At 57.8% G+C, this 21,174-nt stretch overlaps 1 protein-coding gene across 2 annotated transcripts in view; it reads right to left on the bottom strand.

Annotated features, from left to right (window-relative positions):
• MVB12B (multivesicular body subunit 12B) overlaps positions 1–21,174 on the bottom strand; it is a 139,100-nt gene that overhangs the window by 15,655 nt on the left and 102,271 nt on the right. For both annotated transcript variants that reach the window (XM_054727427.1, XM_054727428.1), the window contains exons 8-9: positions 2,652–2,707; positions 233–292 (exon numbers count right to left, since the gene is read on the bottom strand). In XM_054727427.1, the coding sequence (XP_054583402.1) occupies positions 233–292; positions 2,652–2,707 (116 nt within the window). The remainder of the gene's footprint in view (positions 1–232; positions 293–2,651; positions 2,708–21,174) is intronic.

The following is a 21,174-nucleotide window of genomic DNA, read 5'->3' as shown; positions in this document are numbered from 1 at the left end:
CCTCTTACACCCTTGTGGCCGAGGAGGACGAGGAGAGGCTGGGCATATTGACGAAGTAATAAACACGTTCAAAGGGGTTGCTTTTTCCAAGCGATAAATGTGAGCGACGTGGAAGTGGTTTTCTGCAAAGGGCACCCCACACCCCGGTCCTTCCTGATCCGGAGCAGATCCCTAACCAAGGAGAGACCCAGGGGTGCGCGAGCCGGCCCAGCCCCTCCCCGCCCTGTCTTACCTCTTTCTCAATCTCCGCCAGAGACTTGATGGTGATTCCCAGCAGGTCAAAGGGCTGCATCTGAAAGCACAGACCACGTCGCCCTTTTAGGCTGGAACGGCGCCTTCAGGCTGGCTGTCGGGCACAGCGTGTGCCCTCACGCCCCCGTGTGATCCAGGGTTCCCTCCACCCTCTCCACGGAACCCGGTACCCGTCAGGGTGGCCCTGCAGGGATCAGTGAGGGCACTTCCAGAAAGCCTGGCTGGCAGGGGGGTGGGTGCCCTGTGGAGGGAGGGCTGCTTAGGCATCTGCCTTCAGCACCCAGGAGGGTCACGCCGTCCAGAAAGACAGGGACTGTCCCCAGTAACGCCCCTCCCCGTCCCCTTCCGCGTGGGAAGCCGTTTGCTTTCCTTCCACGCTGTGGGGCTGGAGCTGCCCACGCCGCCCCGGAGGCCGCCAGGAGGCAGGCAGTGAGTCTCTCCTCCAGGACTCAGGGTCCAGGGAAGGAGCTGGGCGAGTTCCAGGTCTTGAAAACGCAAGGTGAATGAAATCACCGCCTATCAATGATCGTTTGCGAAACGAAAGGTGGTGAAAAATAATACCACATTGTGATGTGTGTTTCTATAATTTCATGAATATGGGGGACCTTTTAATAAAAGATGCTGGCTTTTCAACAGACGGCATGAAAAATCCAACACACGTGGCCCCGAGAGTCGGCGGGAGGCCCAGAGACCGGGGGCTGAGCCCGTCCGGCCCCCTCTGGGCACATGGGCTTCTCCTTCCCCCAGCGGCCCCGGCCCAGCCTCCTGAGCCCAGGGCCTTTCTGGCTCTGAACTGCAGCCCGAGGGGGCAGAGCCTGAGCCAGGCCGGGGTCTCCTGTGAGACGAGGGAGGAAGAGGCCGTTTCCGAGCCCAAGGCCCGGGATCCAAAACCGGCCTCAGGTTCCCTCGCTCCGTCATCGCCCCTCCTGCCGGAGCAGCGGGGAGGATTCGGTGAGGGGAGCACGGGGAAGCTGCCGGCACCGGGCTTGGCCCGCTCCGCGCGCCTCGGGCACTTGCTGAGTCGGCAGCGCCCGGGCAGCAGCCCATTAGTGAGGGCGATCTTGGGGCAGGGCCACCAAATTAGGCACCGGGCTCCGGGCTGCGCTGCCCGTAGCCAGAGAGCAGTTTGGCTCTCGCCTGCTGCCAGGCCGCGCGGCGCACATGGGCCGCCTGCCCGGGCTGCCGGGATCCAGCTGAGGTCCAGCTGTTGTATCATTAGGCCTAACTGCCCCACTAAACTTCCCGACCGGAGCCGGAGCCGGTGCGCAGGACAGAGCTGCCTCTCCCCGGAGCCGGCGGGAGAGGCGCCAGCGTCGCCATGGCAACGCGGCCGAGTGGAGTCGGCTGAAGTTACTCATGCTCCGCGTGTCACGTCAGGAGCATTTTTCAAGATTAAGCTGCTTACCAGAAGGGTTCAGAGGAGGCCTATTATATTTCATGGAAATGGAAACTACAGAGCCGGTCACATGGCAAGCCGGGTGGCTTTAAGTCGGATCCAAGAAAAACACTGACGGATTCTTCAGCTGGTGCCCCCACCAGGCCTTCACGTTTATTAGCTGCTTAAAGCAAACTTCTCCGGAAAGGACAAAAACCCAGGAGCCAGGCTATGGAGCCAGCGTGGGCCAGGCCTGCACAGCGGAGGGAGGGCCACGGCCGCCTGGGGGGCAGGCAGCCGGAGGGGGGCCTGGTGGTGGGCGCCTCCTCTCAGGTCTGAGCGCTGCCTTCAGGCCCAGGCACCCACTCAGCGCCCCCGTCCTAAAGGCCGCGGGGCGGGCGCGGGCCTTGGTGGCTCCCGGCAGGGGTGTCAATGCCGGCCGGTGGCGAGGCCGGCAGTGAACGGAAAGCCACCGCTGCCCGGCACTGCGAGCTGGGCCGGCCCAGCCCACGGGACCGGCCTCCCTCCGGGAGAGAGCAGAGAACACGGGGTCAGAGTAGCAATTAAAATGGGAAAACGAGGCAGCCTCCCTTTTCGGTAGGACATCATCATCGTTAAATAAAACCCCAAATTAAGCTGAACGGGGACACCAAGTGAAATTCAGTCCAATTAACCGTCACGTTTGAAGCAACAGGGCTTGGCTGCATCTGAGTTTGCTAGTCCCTCTGGCCCCCCCTTTCACTCGTTCTCAAGGACCTACACGGGCAGCACGGGCCGCCAGGCTCAGAGGGGCCTGACCCCCCCCCCCCCCGCCTCAGGCAGCCTGTCGCTGGCTGCAGGGCTGAGCTTCCAACCAGCAGTGGGGGGCGGGGGGCCCGCGGGAGGGTAGATACGCCAGCAGAAATGACCCTAATAGGCGGGGTGTGAGGGCCACCAGGAGAGCCCTGCATGCCACCGTGCCACGGGGCAGAGGGAGCTCAGGCTGGGGTGGAGGAAGGGAAGGGAAGTCATGCATGACACTTACACTTTCTGGAACACAAGAAAACTTCTCTGAAATCATAAAAGGCACACCATCCATTGCTGCAAAAGAGAAGAGAGAAAAGGGCATTGTAGATAGCACCATGTTAAATAACTGAGACGTCAGCACAGACAGCACAAGCCAGTCTGTGGCTGGAGCCAGCCAGCCTGCACGCAGGGGCGTGAGGCCCAGGGGCCGTGCACACAGGGACTCAGCTGGTGCGGGAGGCAGACGCCCCCGCGTCCCCTGAAGAGCAGGCAGCTGTGTGGACAAGAGCGGTGAGAGCAGAGGGCCCGGCGCCCGCCCCGGAGCCTGGCCTCCGGCCTGTGAGGGGCAGGAGCCGGGGAGGGGCTGCCAGCAGGACGGGGTGCCGGAGGCTGAGGGCCGAGCTGAGCTTGGAGGGGCCGCAGCAGGCGCGTTAGACATGCTCTCAGCTGAGGGTCACATCCAGGCGTGGGGCCCTCAGGCCCCTGGATCGGGTTTTTATCCCTCCTTCCAACTGACAGTCACGTGTTTCAGAAGAAAGATCTAGAAACATGACTGCATTCTGGGCCGTGGTGGCCCCTGGACTGTTGGTCAGCTCCTGCCGCGCCAGCTGTGACGGGCGGGGAAGGGCCCTGCCCAGGTCAGCTGATTGGACTCGGAAGGATGTAATAAAAACTGAGGGGAAAAAGACCCAGAAAAAAGTAACTTGCAAGACTTGGATATTAGCAGTAGGAGCATTTTCATGTACATCTATGTATAGTTGCATTGCGGCCTTTTTTTGAGTTAATAAAGCTGCAGCAATAATCATAACCTGCATGTCTGTTTCCATATAATCAGATGTAAACCTACTTCTGCCACCCCTGTATAATATCCACTTTTACAGAGATAAACGTATAATGTGTCATGTCTATCTTACAGCATATTCAGGTAATAGGCAACATACGTTTTACATTATACACCTATATACACACGTATACATACATGTGCCCACATATGTAGCGTTTTACAAGGCCTGATCTTAGCTCCTAAGAGACTGGAGGGAGGGGGGAGACAGTGCACCCCCCAGCAGGCCTTCCCCGCCTGCCGTCCAGGGAGAGGTCCCGCTCCACCCGGGAGAGCCCGGAGCACGGCGGGGGCTGCTGGGACTGAGCGAGGGCTAACCCGCCAAGTGGGCGATCGAGGTGTGGGGTGGAGGCTCAAGGGAAATTCTTCACAGAAGCACTGAGGAGGCTGAAGACAGAGGCCAGAGCGATGCCATGTGGAGAGAAGGGAGGACATTTGGGACGAAGGACCCCTTTATCTCAGAGTTCAGGAGAGAAGGACAGGCTCTGTCAGAGGCTCTTCACAGTCTTCTAGAAAATGGAAGAGCTCACACTCAGAGGAAGGAGAGCGAGCGGCCAGGATGCGGTGGCTGGGATCGGAACGAGCTCGCTCCAGGCACTTCCACCCACGGGTGGAGCTCCTCACTCGGGGGCAGAGTCCCCAGGCGCCAGCAAAGGTTTGCCAGACCGACAATCTGCCTGCCAAACTGCATTTATTTAAAAAATCTAAAGATTATGGTGGGAGGAAGGAATGTGGATTTTGCGAAGCACGTGACAAAACGTCTCATGTTACCCATGTGGATGAGATGGATAAATACGGCTGACAATGTGAAGGGGGAATCCCTAACTGGCTGGACTAGATGCCCAAGCAGCTGATTAACAGATTGATGTTGACCTGGAGCAATCTCTCTGGTTGCCCAGGCGTTATCAATGACTTCAATGAAGACGTGCACAGTATGCTTGTGTAATATTAGAGGCCGGGTGCACGACATTCGTGCACTGGGGGGGGGGGGGAGGGGTATCCCTCAGCCCGGCCTGCACCCTTTAGCAGCCTGGGAGCCCTCGGGGGATGTCCAATTGACAGCTTAGGCCCCCTCCGAGCAGGCCTAAGTCGCAGTCGGACACCCTCAGCGCTGCTGAGGAGGCAGAAGAGGCTCCCGCCACTACCGCTGGGCTCCCCAGCCATGAGCCCGGCTTGTGGCTGAGCAGCGCTCCCCCTGTGGGAGCACACTGACCACCAGGGGGCAGCTCCAGCATAGAGTGTCTGCCCCCTGGTGGTCAGTGCGACCGGTAGTTCCATTATTGGGTCGATTTGCATATTACCCTTTTATTATACAGGATGTGGCTGACGGGGGGTCAGGGAGGGCAGTTTATAAACTGGTAACAGAGAGAAATCCAAGAAAGACCTCAGAAAGTCAGGATCCTGGGCTAACCTTAACAGATGGGTGGGCGTCACGCACGGTCATTAAGTCCAGTCGGTACTTTAGGCCCCAAACCAGTCGTATCAGGCGGAATGGAAGGGTGTGGGGTCACAGCAGAAGATACAGACACTCATGTGACTTCACCACAGGAAAGGGGCAGGGATGCCACGGTGAGGCACAGGCTGAGTCCTGGCACCAGAGCCAGGCGGTCGCCATCTCAGCCGGAGCTCAGTGCGGGACCCACAGCTTCCAAGGAGGCCCAGGACGGTGGGGAACCGAAGCCAGACCAGGGAGGGGAGGAGAGGATGCCGTCAGGTTGACGCTCCACGAGGCCCGATCCTGTCCACTCTCGTTCACTGTGGCCCCACTGGGTGGGTCCCAGTGCTGGGCCAGCACACGGAAGGTCAGCCGACGGGGGCCCTGGCCCAGGAGGAGGAGGCTGGAAGGTGATCACACGTACGCCCAGCACTGTCACAGGGGGAGGGGCAGAGGTGGGGTGAGGTGCAGAGGGGAGCTGCCCTCCTCTGGGGGGACCCGAGGAAGGGCCAGCAGAGCAGGGTGGGGAGCGCCAGGCAGGTGGCCATGTGTCGGGGAGCTGGGGGGGGTAGGTGTTGTGTGTTGGGTACAAAGCTGATCTGTGGGACCGCTAAATCCCCTTCTAATTCTATAACATTCATTTAGACTCTCCTTATCTGGGCAGCCTTTTCATGTTTTAAAATATCTAGAGGTTTGCCAAACATAATTCTTAAAATCAACGGCACAAGTTTTTCATGTGCTCCAAACGCATGTTCATAAATCTCCCTCCCTCCTTCCCTCCCAGCTGAAGCCAGTATTTTGTCTTCATTGCTCTGTGCACAGAGGCTGATGTGTGTTCTAGATCGTCTACCGCCGAGCCCTCTCAGGATGACACAGGGGGGAGGGGAAGGGGAGACAGCTGAGCGAGGTCCCTGCCCTCAGGGAGCCACTGTCCGGGCTCCATCTTCCTCCCCCACCTGCCCGGGGTTTCCAAGAGGCTCGCACAGACAGGCCTGACTGATCTGTGGTCACGACCCAGAGGCAGACACAGAGCCTGCCTTCCCTCATGGGCCAAAGCAGCTTTCCCGGGACAGGGCAGTCCCTCGACTCCCCGGTGACACAGCAAAGACCACCCCTCCCCAAGCTCAGAGGTAACCCAACCTGTCCCCAGCCCCATTCTACAGAGAAAGAAAAGGAAAGGAAACCCAAACCCCAGGCTAGGTAACCCTCAACACGGTCACTTGCAGGTTGTTATTAGGGAAACTGAGGCTCAGAGCAATTATGGAGCTGGAGGGAGCCAGGATTCAAGCCCGAGGCCAGCTTTCGGGGGGGGGGGTCATGCTGGGGAGGTGGCGGGGAGGATGGGCTGGGGGTCAACAGACCGGGGCCTTAACTCCAACTGAGCAGGTGGCAGGTGTGTGGCCAGCAGGCTGCCTCAACGCTCTGAGCCTTGGTGACCCTGTCTGTAAAATGGGGACGATACAGCACTCCCTCGGGGCTGCTGTGGGGGAGAAAGGAAACGTGACGGGCAGGCCGGTTTCCTTTGAGTACCAGCACAGTGTACTAATTTTGCTTTTTAAACTTGTTTTTGGTGGCAGTTTGAACAAAACGCTGATCCGCGCACCGAGCGAGCGACCTGCAGCAGATGAAAGCGAGGAAGTGCCGCGGGCTCGCAGCACAATTAGCATTCTCCTAAACAACGCGAGCGCTCCGGCAGAGCTGTAATTAAGCAGGCCTGTAATTAAGAGTATGCCCTTTATCATAACGATCATGCTTAAAGATGGCATGATGCATGGAACTCTGTTATTAATGCTGTAATCCCAAACTGAAGTGCGACTACATAGGAATCAGCGTGTCAGGCCTGTCACCGGAGTGTTTGTAAAATACATTAAAGAAAAAAACAGGAAACAATGAGCTCATTCAACTGTTCTCTTTACAGCCAGGCACCCGAACCCAGAGGACAGGGAGAGCTCACGGGACCTGCGAGGTTTAAACAAACAAAGCTCGAATCTGCTCCTGTGTTAATGCCTCCCCCATGCCGAAGAAGGAGAAGGTGTGGGGGGCTTTCCTCCCAACTGCCCCGCACGCCCGGGTGCTGTGCGTGGGGAAGTGGCCGATCTGCACGCCGTATCTGTTGGACATGAACGTGGACTCCTGCTTGCACAGGCAGCTGTGCCATGAACCTGTGGGGACTTGGGCAGCGGGATGTGGTTACAGCCCTGCGTCTTCCTTCCGATGAGAACTATAATTTTACTTGCCAAGGCAGTCCCTCAGAGCCACCCCTGAATTTTCCCCTCCAAGCACACACCTGGGACGGCTGCAGGCGCAACCCAAGCCCCCCCCCCCCCCCCCCGCTGACCAACTCCCCAGGGCTCCGGCCAGGGCCACCCCATCGCCTTGGGCACCCACCGTCGCTCAGGGCCGCCAACCCCTTCCTCACTGATGTCTCCACAACAACAACAAAGGCTCCAATCAACACAAGCGTTCATTTCAACACGCCTGTCCGTCACAAAATCATGTGGTAGAAAATCTAAAATTAAAAAAAAAAAGACTCCATTGCCAGCACCTCGGTCGCTATCTGCTCCGCTGCCGAGCGGTGTGAAGTGAGCTCGAGTCACGGCACCTGCGAGGCGGCGGGGAGCACATGCTTCCTGGCAGGCCGTCCTTCTCTGAGCAAAATGAAGCCGCTGGAGAGGTGCGGCCTGCAGTTCTGTGAGCTGCTGGGGCTCAATGATCAGCCACCGGCCCCTCCCCGCCATGCCTGCCCTGGCTCAGTCCTTCGCAATTCGTGTGGGACATGCCGAGGACTGAAGATCTCACGGCCATCTCTCAAAACTCCCTTGCAAACCAGCACGCCAAGGAGCTCTGCATTCTTGGTGACTTCGCGCTGGGGATACTCTCTGGGAGACGTTTGTAGACGCCTCAGGGCTGTCTACTCGCTGACATTCCAATTGAGTCTACACAGGCCAGCAACTTCCTTCTCGGCCCCACGGCAATCTGTGTTGTCATGTCACTCCTAAGCCCACGGAGTGATCTGTCAGCGCGTGGAGAGCCTCCAGAGTCCCACACGGGAGGCGGCCCCCGGGGGAGGACGGAGCGGGCACGGGGTCAGACCGCGTGAGCTCGGCCACTCGTGGGGCGTCGGGTCAGTGCTTAGCCTCTGAGTGTCACTCTGCTGTTCTGCGGGGGGAGCCGCCACCGAGGGGCCAGCGCAGCCCCTTCAGTCGCTGGCATTTCCCACACGAATTGTGAAGGACTGAGCCAGGGCAGGCAGGGGGGGGAGGGGCCGGTGGCTGATCATTGAGCCCCAGCAGCTCACAGAACTGCAGGCCGCACCTCTCCAGCGGCTTCATTTTGCTGAGAAGGACGGCCTGCCAGGAAGCACGTGCAGGTGCCGTGACTGCACACGTGGCAGCTACAGCCGAGCCTCCGAGCTCACAGCCAGTGCTTCGCCCCGGGACTGAATTCGGACCAGGTCCTCCGCCCCCGCCCCTTTGACTTAGGACAAATGTTTAATCTCTGAGCCCCTCTTTCCTCGACTGCAGGAGGAGGGATGCCATCTGGGCTGCTGGGACATTTGGGTGCGCTAACAACACAAGGCCCAGGCGTGAACGACGCTCAGGAACGGCCATCGTCATCGTCGCCATGTCACGGCGTAGAGGACGGTGCCTCTCTGAGGCAGCAGGCCTTCTCTTCCTCCACCGTCTTCTACGTGGAGCCCAAGGGCGGCCACATCACACTGTGGAGCCAATGGGCTGGGAGTCCCAACCGAGAGGCACCTGGAGGCGCGGAAGCACGGCCTGCCCAGGGGGACCTGCTGGGGGCCCCGGACCAGGCCCTCCCTGGCACCTGCCGCCCCGGTGGAGCAGGAGCAGCCCCAGGCGGGCCCAGGCTGCCGGATGGCCCTGGACAAGCGCCGGGATGCCAAGGGGAGAAACCCCCGGGGTCGGGTCCGTGGGAAGGGCCGTGCTCTTTAAGGTCAAGGTGCCTTCACACCACAAACCAAGGTTCTCCGAGCTTCTAGCTGGCAGTTAGGAAATTCCCCCACCCGCCCCCCATTCCTCAGTCCCCATCTCTACACAAATGCCTGCCACTAACCCCCTCCCACAGTCCAGCGTCCTGAGGGGGGTCTGAGGGCCCTCAGAGCAGCCTGGGTGGGGGGAGGGGCTCTGCAGCAGAACCGCCTCCCGGAGGCTGGAGGCTCCCTGGTCTCTGAGCGGCAGGAGGGGGAGGCGGGAGTCCAGTGAGCAGGGCCGGGCAGTGGCCCACACTCAACGCCCACGAGGAACTCCAAGTACACGAACTAGAACATTCTCCCTCGGCCACAGAAAGCTTTTTAAAACTTCCTGAGTACTTACTGGCCTGGGGCGGAGACCACCTGCGTTTTGCTCCAAGTAAGGACAAAACCCCTGGCACGTCCACCGTACGGAGAACGTGGTCGGAACAGCTCCCTGCGGGACACGAAGACGGCACCCGAAGGTGGGAGCGGGAAGGGGAACGGCAGCCCGTGGGCCTGGAGTGTTAAGGAGGATCATGCGACCAGGGAAACGCACGCGTGGCCAAGGCGGTACGCACGCGTGGCCAAGGCGGTACGCCCGCCTCAGGGGTCTTGGGGGTTCGCTTTCAAATGCAGGTGTCTCTCCTTGTTAGCATCCCTTCCCTTAAAAACGTCCACCGTTTCCTGAAGTTTACAGGGGACGTCCAGACGCCGCAGCCAGGCCCGCACCGGCTGCCGGCAGGTTGTGGCCCCGTTCCCCCGCCTACCCTCCACCCTCGCCCTGCTCCCACACCTGAGGATCCAGCGGCCCCGACCTGCGCACCCTCTTCCGATGGGGCGCAGGAGTCCCCACTCCGGACACACACGCAGGTCCACGCAGCTCCAGTTCCAATCACCAGGATTTTCAAGAAACGCTTCCCTGTGGAAATGGCTTCTGCAGAGAGCACTGTGTCACCTCCCAAAACTCAGTCACGGACACCCTCTCCGGCCCACGGGGGCGGCTCGAGGCAGAACTGACGTCCGGCCGACACCCACCGCGATTGGGGAACACCGGGGCGTGTGCGGCTTCCTGCCTAGGGGCTGTGTCTGTGAAGTGCAGTGCCACGCATTACCCAGATTTCCGATTTGATATTAACCTTTAAAGGGCATGTCACGAAAACGCATTCTCCAAACACTGGTCATTAGCTCGCTGTGCAAGTCCGCGGTGGAGACGGGGTGAGCTGCCGCCCGTCTGCCTGCACCTGTCACGGCATCGCCCGCCACCTGACAGTAATTCCAACCGAGCCCAGCAGTCCCCCCGCCGAACAATCCAGCCATCCGCTCTAACCACACGAGCGCAACCTGAAGGTGTAATAATAGCGCCGGCTAATGCCGCCGCGTCTCCGGCGCTGATGAACTTTCAGGATTTGAAAGAAGGCGCTCGGCGATGACAGAGCTTTAGCCCGGGGCTCTCTGAACCATCCAGGATAATGAGCACTTGTTCCTCTCCACAATGGGCACAGAAAAAAGAAACCCAACTCGTAATTGCTGTAATTATCTTGGAAAACATGCCGAGATGAATGGTGATTATGAAAATCTGTGTCATTGTTCCGGGAGCATCACGGATCGAGGGGAACCTTTAGCGCCGGACTCCGCGTGGGCGCGGGGACCTGACACTTGGGCTCTCTCCCGGCGCCACGTCGCCCCGCGTTTATACGAAATTGTTTTCCAGCCGTCCCGGCGCCCTGGCCTGCGTTTTGACTCGGCGCACCGGTGCCCCGCCAGGTCCCGGACGCCCCTAATGGGATGCGGGTGTCACTGAGGTTCAAAGCCCCAAGTTCAACTTGTTATTTATTCAAATAATTAATTACTCTTGTAGCCATCGAGCGGTTTGTCATGACACATTAATGACTTGATAGACTTCCATGAACTGGTGAACACAGAACAGCAGAGCGCTTTTATCGCCGTTTAATTTTAAAACGATCCTGTGTGAAATTATCTCGCCGTGAGTGATGGGAGCATAAAGAACAGACTCAGCAGAGCCCCTTTTGGATCATTGCTTTATTAATGGTAACGTCAGGGAGATGAAAAATGCTAACATTGTCATATTCCACTGCCGGGTGGAGATGAATGGCTGGGGGCGTGGGCGAGGGCCCGGGAGCCCGCCGCCAGGGGCTCAGGCCTCGCACACCCGCGGCTCCACAAAGCCACCTCCACCCCGGCTCCCCTGCGTCGACGGCTCTCGACGTCTATTACTTTGTGCGTGTGGTCTTGTTTTTTTGTGTTTTTTTTTTACTTGAATTTTCCACTAGTGATATAAAGCACCTTCACGAAAACATTTCGCTTTATTGCTGTGAACATTAAACGTTATTAATCCAATAGAAAAACGTTAAAGATATTGCTGTCACCTTTAAATGTGAAATGATATTCGGTGCTAAAAAACGCTGGGTGAGGACAAAAGATGTCCCCTTCCTTTCTTTTAAGCCTTGAGATAACTGCTGGGTTGATGACAAAATAATACCTCTACACGGCTCCCAGCACCACATCTGCTTCAAGAGACGTCCTGTTCAGCTATTCCTTTTTTTTCACAGTGAAAATTGTTTCTCAATTGTTTTAATTACAAACTTGGGAACCTACGCACACTGCTCCCTGGCAGTGTCGTTCTAAGACAAAGACACGACCCCGAGGAGCCTCGGGCAGGGCGGGGCGGCGGGGAAGGCAGGCCTGTTTTCCGACCGCACGGCATTGCTGTCAGCCACTCGGACGGTCAAGCAGGGACCTGCAGCAACAGGGACCTGTCCCCACACCTCGCTGGCCACCAGGTCCTTAAGCCCCAGAGGGTGGTGGTGGCAGCTCACACTATGTGAACTCCTGCTGAGTCGGACCCTGGCCTGGGTGCTTCCTGTGTGTTGACATGATAATCCCATGGGGGGAGGGGGAGATGTAGTATCATCATCATCATCATCATCATCATCCCTATTTTACGGGCGACACTTGCAAACAGCAGTCACGCGACCTGGCGGGGACACACAGCCACAGGGAGCAGAGGCAGATCAAACCCAGGGAGCCACTCCTTCCTGCGGCTGCGGTGCCTCTGACTCTGTCCAGAGATCGCCCGGAGCCTGTCCTCCCGCCACTGCCCTGGCCTGGCCTGGCACCGGCTGCCGCTGCTCCTGGGGCACACGCCTCCACCCGGCTCCTGCGGCCCGCCCCCTGGGAGGGGGACTTGGGGAGAAATGGGCGCCCGCAGCTGCTGCCACAGTAACGGGCAGCACAGTGGACGCCTGGCCTACGCTGCACAGCTGAGGACCTGTGAGGGCAGTGGAGGGGGGCGGTTAGAATTCTGAGGATAAAGAGATCAGAGGACAGGGCAGTTCTGGGGTGCCAAGTCGTGCTTTCACTGTCGCCAGAGGCCGTGAGAACACAAGGTGGCCTCCAGATTCCCCCTTAAACCCGTGCCGCTCCAGCCCCTCCTCCTGCTGAGGAGGCGGAGGGTCAGGTGGCCCAGGGATGTCTGAGGAGGATGAGATGCAGAGGAGGCAGGAGTCGAGGGAACCGTGTCCTTACGCCTAAAACAGGCTGTTCTTGGTACTGAGAATGTAACAACACTCAGGGTGTCCATTTTTGGTGGAAATCCTGAAGGTCCTGACATGGCTTAATCTGTGAAACCGGGAAGCCGAGAGTGGGGTGTCTGGTCGGCCAGCAAGTCCAACAGACACAGCACCTGAGGATCAGCCCGAATGGGCTACGCTCCAACTTCCCTCCTACAAAAGCAGGAACTGTCTCAAAGTGATTGTTTCTGTAAAAAAACTGACCCCCACCAAAGAGCCGCCCGCTGGTGCTGGGAGGGCCGGGGAGTCACAGAGGCCTGGGAGAGCGGAGGGGTGGCTGGGAGGGTGCGGAGGAGTCTGGGATCAGTGACAGGTGGCATGTGGCTGGAGCGGCTGGACGCTGCTCTGCGTGGGAGTGAGCCCCGGCCAGCGTGGCATGGCGCGTGGGGATGCGCGGAGCAGCCAGCCGGTCGGCTCGCGAGCAGCTCCGCTGGGAAGAGCGGGCTGAACTGGCGTGAGGGCGGAGGCAGGAGGCGCAGGGCTCTCTCTGGTTCAGGAGAAGCAGCGAGCCCGGGGCACCCCGGGAGGAGAGGTGGTTGGAGAGTTCTCAGGCCTTCCCCCCTATTTGTACAAGTGGGTGCTGAGAGGCGCGGCGAGCCCACGCGGGGGAGGCGGCACTGACAGCCCCAGGAGCGGGGAGGGACTGCGACGGCGCAGGCGGGGGTTCAGCGCAGATGAAAGGGCTTCTGCCGGAGACGTGCCTCTGCAGACAGCATTTCCCGGGGGAAAGGAAGCCCCCGGGTCGTGATGGCCGAGGAGCCGGGGGCCCCTTTCCCCCCTGGCTCTCAGCCGCGAGTGCCAACGTGTGGAGCATCCCGAGGTGGGGACCGGGAGGGGCAAACCGGACCCTGGGCCCGTGCACCCACAGCCTGCTGGGGGGGACCCTGGTCTCCGCCCAATTCTTTTTTACATGAACAAACTCACCGTTAAATTACTAACAGCGATGTAATATGCGGAGGAATTTATTTTAGTGACAAAATTCATTTAAATAACTTATAAATGACGTCGATTTTTATTTATAGATCATTAGTTCTACAAGTTCATCAAAATGTTTCACTTTTATATTACCACATTTTCGTGGGAGAAATATGTGCTCAAGAGCCGTTTTAAAATCTGGGCCTTTGGGACTATTTTGGGGAATTATCCTACGAAAACATTTATGGCCCATGACCGGACTGGGAAGAGATTTCCAAGATGCTTATCAAAGCTTATTGTTCTGAAATCTCTCAGGACAGCAAAGCCCCGTAACATGGAGCACCAGAGGCTCAGCGTGTCACCCCAATTACTCAGCCGGGTCTCTGTGGGGCCGAGGACACGTAGGGTGGAACTCAACCCCGCCTACATCCCCAGCCACTGCGAACATCCTTACTCTGAAATCCCTTTGGCACACCTGAAACTAATATAAAGAAGTGTTGAATGCAAACTGTAACCGAAAAATTTAAAAAAATCCCTTTGGCTGTGACCAGTCCAGTCGCCAATCCCGGCCCCTGCGCTCCCGCCTTACAGAGACCGGGGCCCGGGGGCAGCTGTGGGGTGGGGGGAGTGCCCAGCAGGGAAATTTCTTCCCGGGCAGAAGCCTGCTGTGCCCACTGGGCTCCCGGGGGGCGGGGTTAAGGAGGGGAGGGAAGGAGGGAGGGGGTAAGCAAGCTGGTATGATATTTAAGAGAACAAAGCGCAGGCGGCCATGGAACCTTTGTAGCTGAGGGACCGAGGGGCAGAGCAAACACGTTTTAACAGCCAAACCCCCCCTTTCACACATGTGTAAAGCCTTCGGAATTTCACTGGAAAAACGTTGTTTCGAAAGTGATCTTTGAAGTTTGGAAATTAAAGCAGGAAGGCTAGTTCTCAGGAGAGAGAAGGTTTCAAACTGCTGACGGGGCCGAGGAAGGTGCTAATGGGCGCTCAGCGGCCCCACTCGGACGGTCGGAGGGTCGGCTCCGATGTCCCCCTCCTTCTCTCTTCGGTTCTCCTGATGGTTCAGGAGATAAACCTTCTCTCTCGGGGCCTCTGCCCTGTCAGGGCCTGATGAACCCTCTCCCGGGCCTGGATGGAAACCAGGTTTGGCAATGACAATTCAGAGAGAAGGGGAGCCGTGTGTGTGTGTCTGATGTGTGCATGTGTGTGCACGTGTGTAACACATGCACATGTGTGATGTGTGTGATGCAGGCACGTGCGATGTGTGCACTTTGCCATGTGTGCACACGTGTGATGTGTGCACACATGTTGTGTGAATAGGTGGCACGGCAACAAGAAAGAAACCACATGAGCCTCGTAGGTGAGCAGGGGCCAAGCCTGTGTGACCCACCAGCTCCCCCACCGAACCCCGGGGCACGAGGGCCAGAGGGGAATGGGGTTCCTTCACAGTCCGAGCAGGCAGAGAGGAACAGCCACCGCAACGTCCAACCTCAAGGCTGACGATAAAACCGAGGCTTGGGGACGCAGAGGTGCTCCTGCATGGGGTTGTGTGTATGACACCAGCACAGACGAAAACAGATGCTCAACAAAACCGCGCCGAGCTGAGGAAATGGGACTGTCATCCTCACGCACCTCAGCTGACAAGGCAGGAGTCTTTCCCACAGCCCCCACGGACAGAGACTAACCTGAGGCTCAAAGGAGGGGAGTGGCTTGTCTTAGGGGAGACCTGGGACCTGACTCCAGGGCATTTAGAATGAAACCACATTGTCCTACAGCCACACCCCCATGTTAGCAGGTCACTGGTCCCAGACAAAGAACTGTCCTGCAATTTGCAGAAATGGCTGGAAAAGAAAGGTCTGTGAACCTGCTGAGCACTTCACAGTTCTTTTATTTTTGGCATCAGTTAGCAATTACCTTTGAACTTCCCTTCTCCCTCCCCGCAAGGCATTCCAATTACTATTCCAATTATTTCAGCCAAGAAGCTCACCCAAACCCTATTCGCCCCCTATTCCACACGAGGGCCAGTGGGGAATGGGCTTCCTTCAAAGTCCGAGCAGGCAGAGAGGCAACAGCCACTGAAATGTCCAACCTCAAAATAAGCAAAGCCAAAATAAGCAAAACCAACCTCCCTCCGTGCACACGCAGGGAGCTGGAGAGGCGTGTGCTGTGCCCAGGCACACAGGCAGCTGGCGGTGCTCACGGGAGGAGCCACCACGGACGGGTCCCAGGGAGAGTGGGGCCGGGGTGCAGGCGGGAGGCTGGTGAGGATGTGGACAGGAACAGGAAGGCGCTCTGGGTGGGAGAACCGAAGCAAAGGCTTAAAAAGGGCCCCTCCCCCGCCCTGCACCCCACCGCAAACACACCTGGCAGAGCACAGGCAGGGACCGGCTCTGACACCCCTCCGTCCCCGCTGGCTGGGACACTCTCCACGCACTGACCCACACAGGAGGCGGCCCCGCAAGGCCCGTCATTCCAGCAACATTCAGGACACAACCCGTTTCCAGGACAGCCACACGCCCTGAAGGCCCGGGAGGCCGGCTGCCCCAAACCACCAAACGGACTGTGGCCCAGGGCCGCGGCCACATGCACAGCAGAGTGCTGGCAGCAGACTCCAGAGGGAGAGCACTCCCACGGCCAAGGGCAGGGCCTGTCTCGCCTTTTATGGCCCAGAACCAAGCAGAGGACCAGCCAGGAGCAGGCTCAGGGTGAACAAACGCCTGGCTGAAAGGCCGTGTGGCTTCCACGTTTACGATGCTTATTCTACTTGGGGGCCCTGGTTGTGTGTCTATGTGTGAGCCTGCATGTGTGTGTGGCCACACGAGTGTACATGCATGTGTGTCGCACACCTGTGTGTGTGCACACAGGAAATGAAGACTCTCCGGGGCACTTGGTAACAACTACCAGCGAAAAAGGAGGAACCTCTGCCGGCCACGCCCCTGACGAGGCTCGAGGGGCTGACCCCTGCCTCCCCGTCGTGCAGGGCGCTGCTGGGAATGGGTTTTCCATACAAACCCCACAGAACAGTAGGAGGGCTGCGGAATGAAACTGACGTTCCTAACAGCCAGACCACGGCCTCCAGGTGTCCTCAATCAGCCACGCTGCGCGGAATTTACCCGGAGACTCGGCAAGCGGCGGCGGGACCCAGTGCGGACTCACCCCGTCTGCTTTATATGCCACCGGCTTTCCATCGCTTACCCCTGCCCACAGGCTGGTTCCTGCGCCTCTTTCAGCTCAGTCAGCCCAGGCCCTCCTGTGTCCTCTCTTCCTCCCATGGGAGGCGAGGGACGAGGCCTGACCCACCTCGGAGCTCCCCGGGCCCTTTGCTCCTTTCTCTGCCTCCTGCCCTCAGAGTGTTTGAACACCCGCTACCCATGCGGCTGGGGTACAGGCTTGACTGAACCCACTCTTCTCAGAGCCTTGCTCTGCGGGGCTCCAGGCTCCTCCGGGGAGCACTAAGGGACCGAGGAGCAGCTGGCTCTCAGGACCCCCCTCAGCAGGCTCCCTGGAGGTGGCAGGTCCCAGCCCACACTGTGCAGTGGGGCTCCTTCCACCGGCCTGGCCACTGCTCCTCCCCCCTAGCCCCCCGATCCTTCGCTGTACCTTCCAGGCTTTCCCGCCTCCATTTATTCCCACAATCGAGGAAACCAGGACCCAGATGGTGAAGGGCCTGGCTCCTGATCAGGTTTGGGGTGAAAGGCAGAGGGAGGACACTCAGCTTCCGGTCCTCTTGTTCCTCTTCTAACCCCTGCCCTTCCAGAGACGCCAAGACGTCACCAGCGAGGAGCCAGGCTGCACCCGAGGGCAGACACAGGCCTTTCTGCCCGGCGGTGCCCACTGCCACCTGGGGCCATGTCATCAGTGGGAGAAGGCCAGATGTAGGGAGCGGTTATAGGGTCAAGCCTCGGACTGACCTGCTGGCAAAGTCACAGACAAGTCCCAGCTTGGAGGGCACAGCCCTCTAAGCATGATTAAGCTTGATCTTGTGCCTGCTCCCTAGATCTTTCCTGGGTAGCTAGTGGGCTGTGGGAGGGGCAGCACGTGCTGCCAAAACAAGTGAAACTTACAAGAACATTGTAAATCACCTTGTTTGCCCCTGACTATAAATAAAGCCTCAGCTTTGCAGTCTGGATCTGTTCTGTGGCCGCAGCCAGGCACAGAAGATCCACCTAGACCCAGCTTATTCTCTTTGTCTGTCTCTTCTTCATCCTTCACCGGCCCTCCCTCAGGCTCGCCCAACCCTTGGCTGTGCTGGCGCGGCACAGCCAGAGAGTTGAGACCCGCCTGCCTTAGTGCTCCCCATTTCAGGCTGAGGGGCGCAGCTGGTGTTCACCCACAAGGCCCACAGGACGCCCCGGGAACCCCTCAGCTGCCCTACCCTCCTTGATCCCAGGTGCCATTTCTCCTGCTCGGGTGCCAGCCCCAAGCAAGGGACAAGTGCCCTCAGCCTGGACCACATACTGGACCCCAGGGCGTGGAGGTCAAGGGCAGATGCTGGGCCAGCTGCCTGAGCTGTGTGACTCTGGGTAAATGAACGGAGCTCTCTGTGCTTTCATTCCGCACCTGCAAGCTGGGGGTGATGCTGCCTACACGCTTGGGGCTGTATGAGGAGAAGAGATGGTTTGCGTGAAGTGCTACAACAGGGGCTGAGACTATAAACGCTACGCATTTGTTTTGTTATTAACATCATATAAATGACCAATGCGTGTCTGGAAACCCCCTGTCTCTGCCCTGCTCGCCCCCCCCACTCCCCCAACCCTACACTCAGCAGTTTCCTGTAGATAATCCTCCCTGGGGAGGGGCGGGACCGGGAGGGAGGTGGCCCTGAATCAGGAGGCTGTGACATGACAAATAAGCTGCAGGCTGACGTGTGGCCGAGACATATTGGAGCTTACTCTGTCGCCGGGGCTGGCCATCTGCGCCGCCGCGCGGGGCTGGTTCCCAGGCTGCCGAGGGGCCAGGGCAGGTCCACCGGCCCCGGACAGATCTGCACACTCAGCCGGCCATCAGTTAGGCTGCCTAACGAGAGGAAATGGGCTGCGTCCCCCACCTCCCTGGGAGCCAGGGCTTCCTTCCAGGGTGGCCGGGGTCCTTGCTCTGCACAGTGTGGGAGCCAGCAGTGTGCCTCGCCCAGCCGCGCGGTGGCCCCGCCGTCCCAGAGGAGGGATCGGGTGATGTGAACTTGACGGCAGAGCCCTCAGTCATCTCTGATAACAGCAGGATGCTGGGCACAGACGGAGGGGGCCACGCCTTCCCTCGGGGAGCGTACCTCGGAAGGTGGAAGGAACGTACAGTGGGGAGCAGACGGCGTGGACGGCGATGGTGGCATTCTGTGGAAGGCACAGTGGAGGCGCCCAGCGGACACCGCCATGACCTACTGTGTGACGTCGGGACACTCACTGAACCTCTCTGAACCTCTCAGTTCCCCGGTTATAACCCCTCGTGCTTCCCTGGTGGTGATGGGATTAAACAAGTTCCTGCACGAGAGCGATGTCGTTCAGTAACAGGAGCTGCTGTTCCTACAACCGGACACTCACAGGCGTAGCTGCTTCTTCGGGGCCAGCAGGTCAAGAGGACAAACGGGTGGCGGCACAACCATCACCCCAGCATCCTGCGGGGCTCAGGGCGCCTGGGCCTGGCCAGCCTTCCAGGTTCAGGCCTGTCCCCAGGCCTCTGAGCAGGAAAGGTAGGAAGTGGCTAAATTTGCCCAAATGATAGGCTGTCCTTACTTTGAACCATGAAGAATGAGGCCCTGCCTTCCTCTGGAAATGGGCCCTGGCACGGAGGTGCTGTGGGCATATTCACTCTGCTCCGAGACCACGTTCACGGCAGGGAACCGGGGGGCCGGGCCTGTCAGACAGACAGACAGCCTGAGAACGAAGGGCTGCAGGGTCTCGGCCCCCGTGCCACGCTCGATCGCTGGGACGCCTGTGCTACGTGCCTGCCGCCACGAGCCTTCTCTGTGACCATCTCGACAGACGGAAGGGCACGTCTGATTTCCAGTTTGGATTTGAATTTTCACGGTGGCAGGTCATGTCCAGCCCGTGTGGGGGGACCCTCGCTCTCCAAGCACCCACCCGCTGCCCCCACCTCTCCAAGCACCCACCTGCTGCCCCCAGGCCTCTGCCCTGAGCAGTGCGTGTTACCAACCAGACTCGTTCCCTGGGCGGGGCACACGGCAGTCCCTCAGTGGCTGCTGAACAGGGAACGTCCCTGCTGACTTCTCAGAGCCGGAGTGGGAGGAGCCGGGCCCGGCACAGACAGGAGAGCAGTGAACAAGCGCACCTGCGGTCATGGGGTCTCGCCCTCCTCGCTCCCGGCCACGCTGCCCGGTGGTCACCGGGGAACGGGGGAAAGCTTCTGAATAGCACTTCCCATGTCAAAGTTTTGGAATAAGGCTCTTAAAGTAATTTTAAGAAATGAATTAGTTTCATGATGAACTCTAAGGACAGAATAGTCCAGTACCAGCAACAGTCCCCGAATAACGAGGTAACTGTGTGGGGCTGGGATGCGTCCCGTGTGCTGGGCCTGGACTATTCTGTCCTTAGAGTTCATCATGTGCACACGCAGGGAGCTGGAGAGGCGTGTGCTGTGCCCAGGCACACAGGCAGCTGGCGGTGCTCACGGGAGGAGCCACCACGGACGGGTCCCAGGGAGAGTGGGGCCGGGGTGCAGGCTGGAGGCTGGTGAGGATGTGGACGGGAACAGGAAGGCGCTCTGCGGTGGGAGAACCGAAGCAAAGGCCTGAAAAGGGCCCTAACGTGGCCAGAGCAGAGGGAGGAGCAGCGGAGCTCACAGCTGTGCCTCAGAGCCAACGTGGGACCAGAACGTTATAGAACTTAGGGCCCAAAACACAACCTGGACAAAAAGGGGGGGTTTCACCTTGAGGAAGAGTAAAAGACAGTCATCTACCTTCGTGGCCTAACACTGCACCGAAACAAACAACACTGATGCTCAGAAATGACGATGACATGAGAAGAAATTCACAGACCAATAAAAGCTACCATTCTTTGGTCAAGTAGGACGAATGGATGCATATATGGATATGAACATAAGTATACTCATCAATCGCACTTGATCAAAGAATGGGAGAGAGAGAGAGAGAGAGAGAGAGAGAGTCAGTTGTATGTGTGTGTGTGTGTGTGTGTGTGTGTGTGTGTGTATCTCAAACATTATGCCTTCCAGAAAGAAGAAATATTTTCCGGTGTCAATGCAACATTGACAAAAACTGATCACATAAAATGAAAGTCTAAATACATTTTTAAAAAACAAAAAATTATACAGCTTACATTCTCTGAACACCAAGTAATAACATTAAAAATTAATAAGAAAAGGTTAAATAAAATCTATCTCAACCACTCAGGAAAAGTATTTTCTAACACTTGAGCCAGAGAGACAATGAACACTAAAATTACTACATGTTATAAATGTGAGTCCTATATGTAAGAATACCATAAAAATACACAAATACACACACACACACACACACACACACACATATAGCTATATAGCTTTAAATACTTGTATTCAAAAGCAAAATAAACCTGAAAACAAATGAGGTGACCACTCAACCCAAGAAGATTTAAAAACAAAATAAGCAAAACCAAATGAGAAAAAAGGAACTAAAGATATAATTAAATAATGAAATACAGAACAAAATTCTAATGCCTTTATACATAAATAAAAAACTGGTCATTTGAAAAGATAAATTAAAATAAATAAATCCTTAACAAGGATAACCAAGAAAGGGGAGAAAAAACAATAACATTAGGGATATATTTGACCATA

The sequence above is a fragment of the Eptesicus fuscus genome, chromosome 15 (genome assembly GCF_027574615.1).
Source record: "Eptesicus fuscus isolate TK198812 chromosome 15, DD_ASM_mEF_20220401, whole genome shotgun sequence".
NCBI lineage: Eukaryota > Metazoa > Chordata > Mammalia > Chiroptera > Vespertilionidae > Eptesicus > Eptesicus fuscus.
The sequence above is the reverse complement of the archived record's forward strand: the minus strand, read 5'-3'. Positions and strand labels throughout refer to the sequence as shown.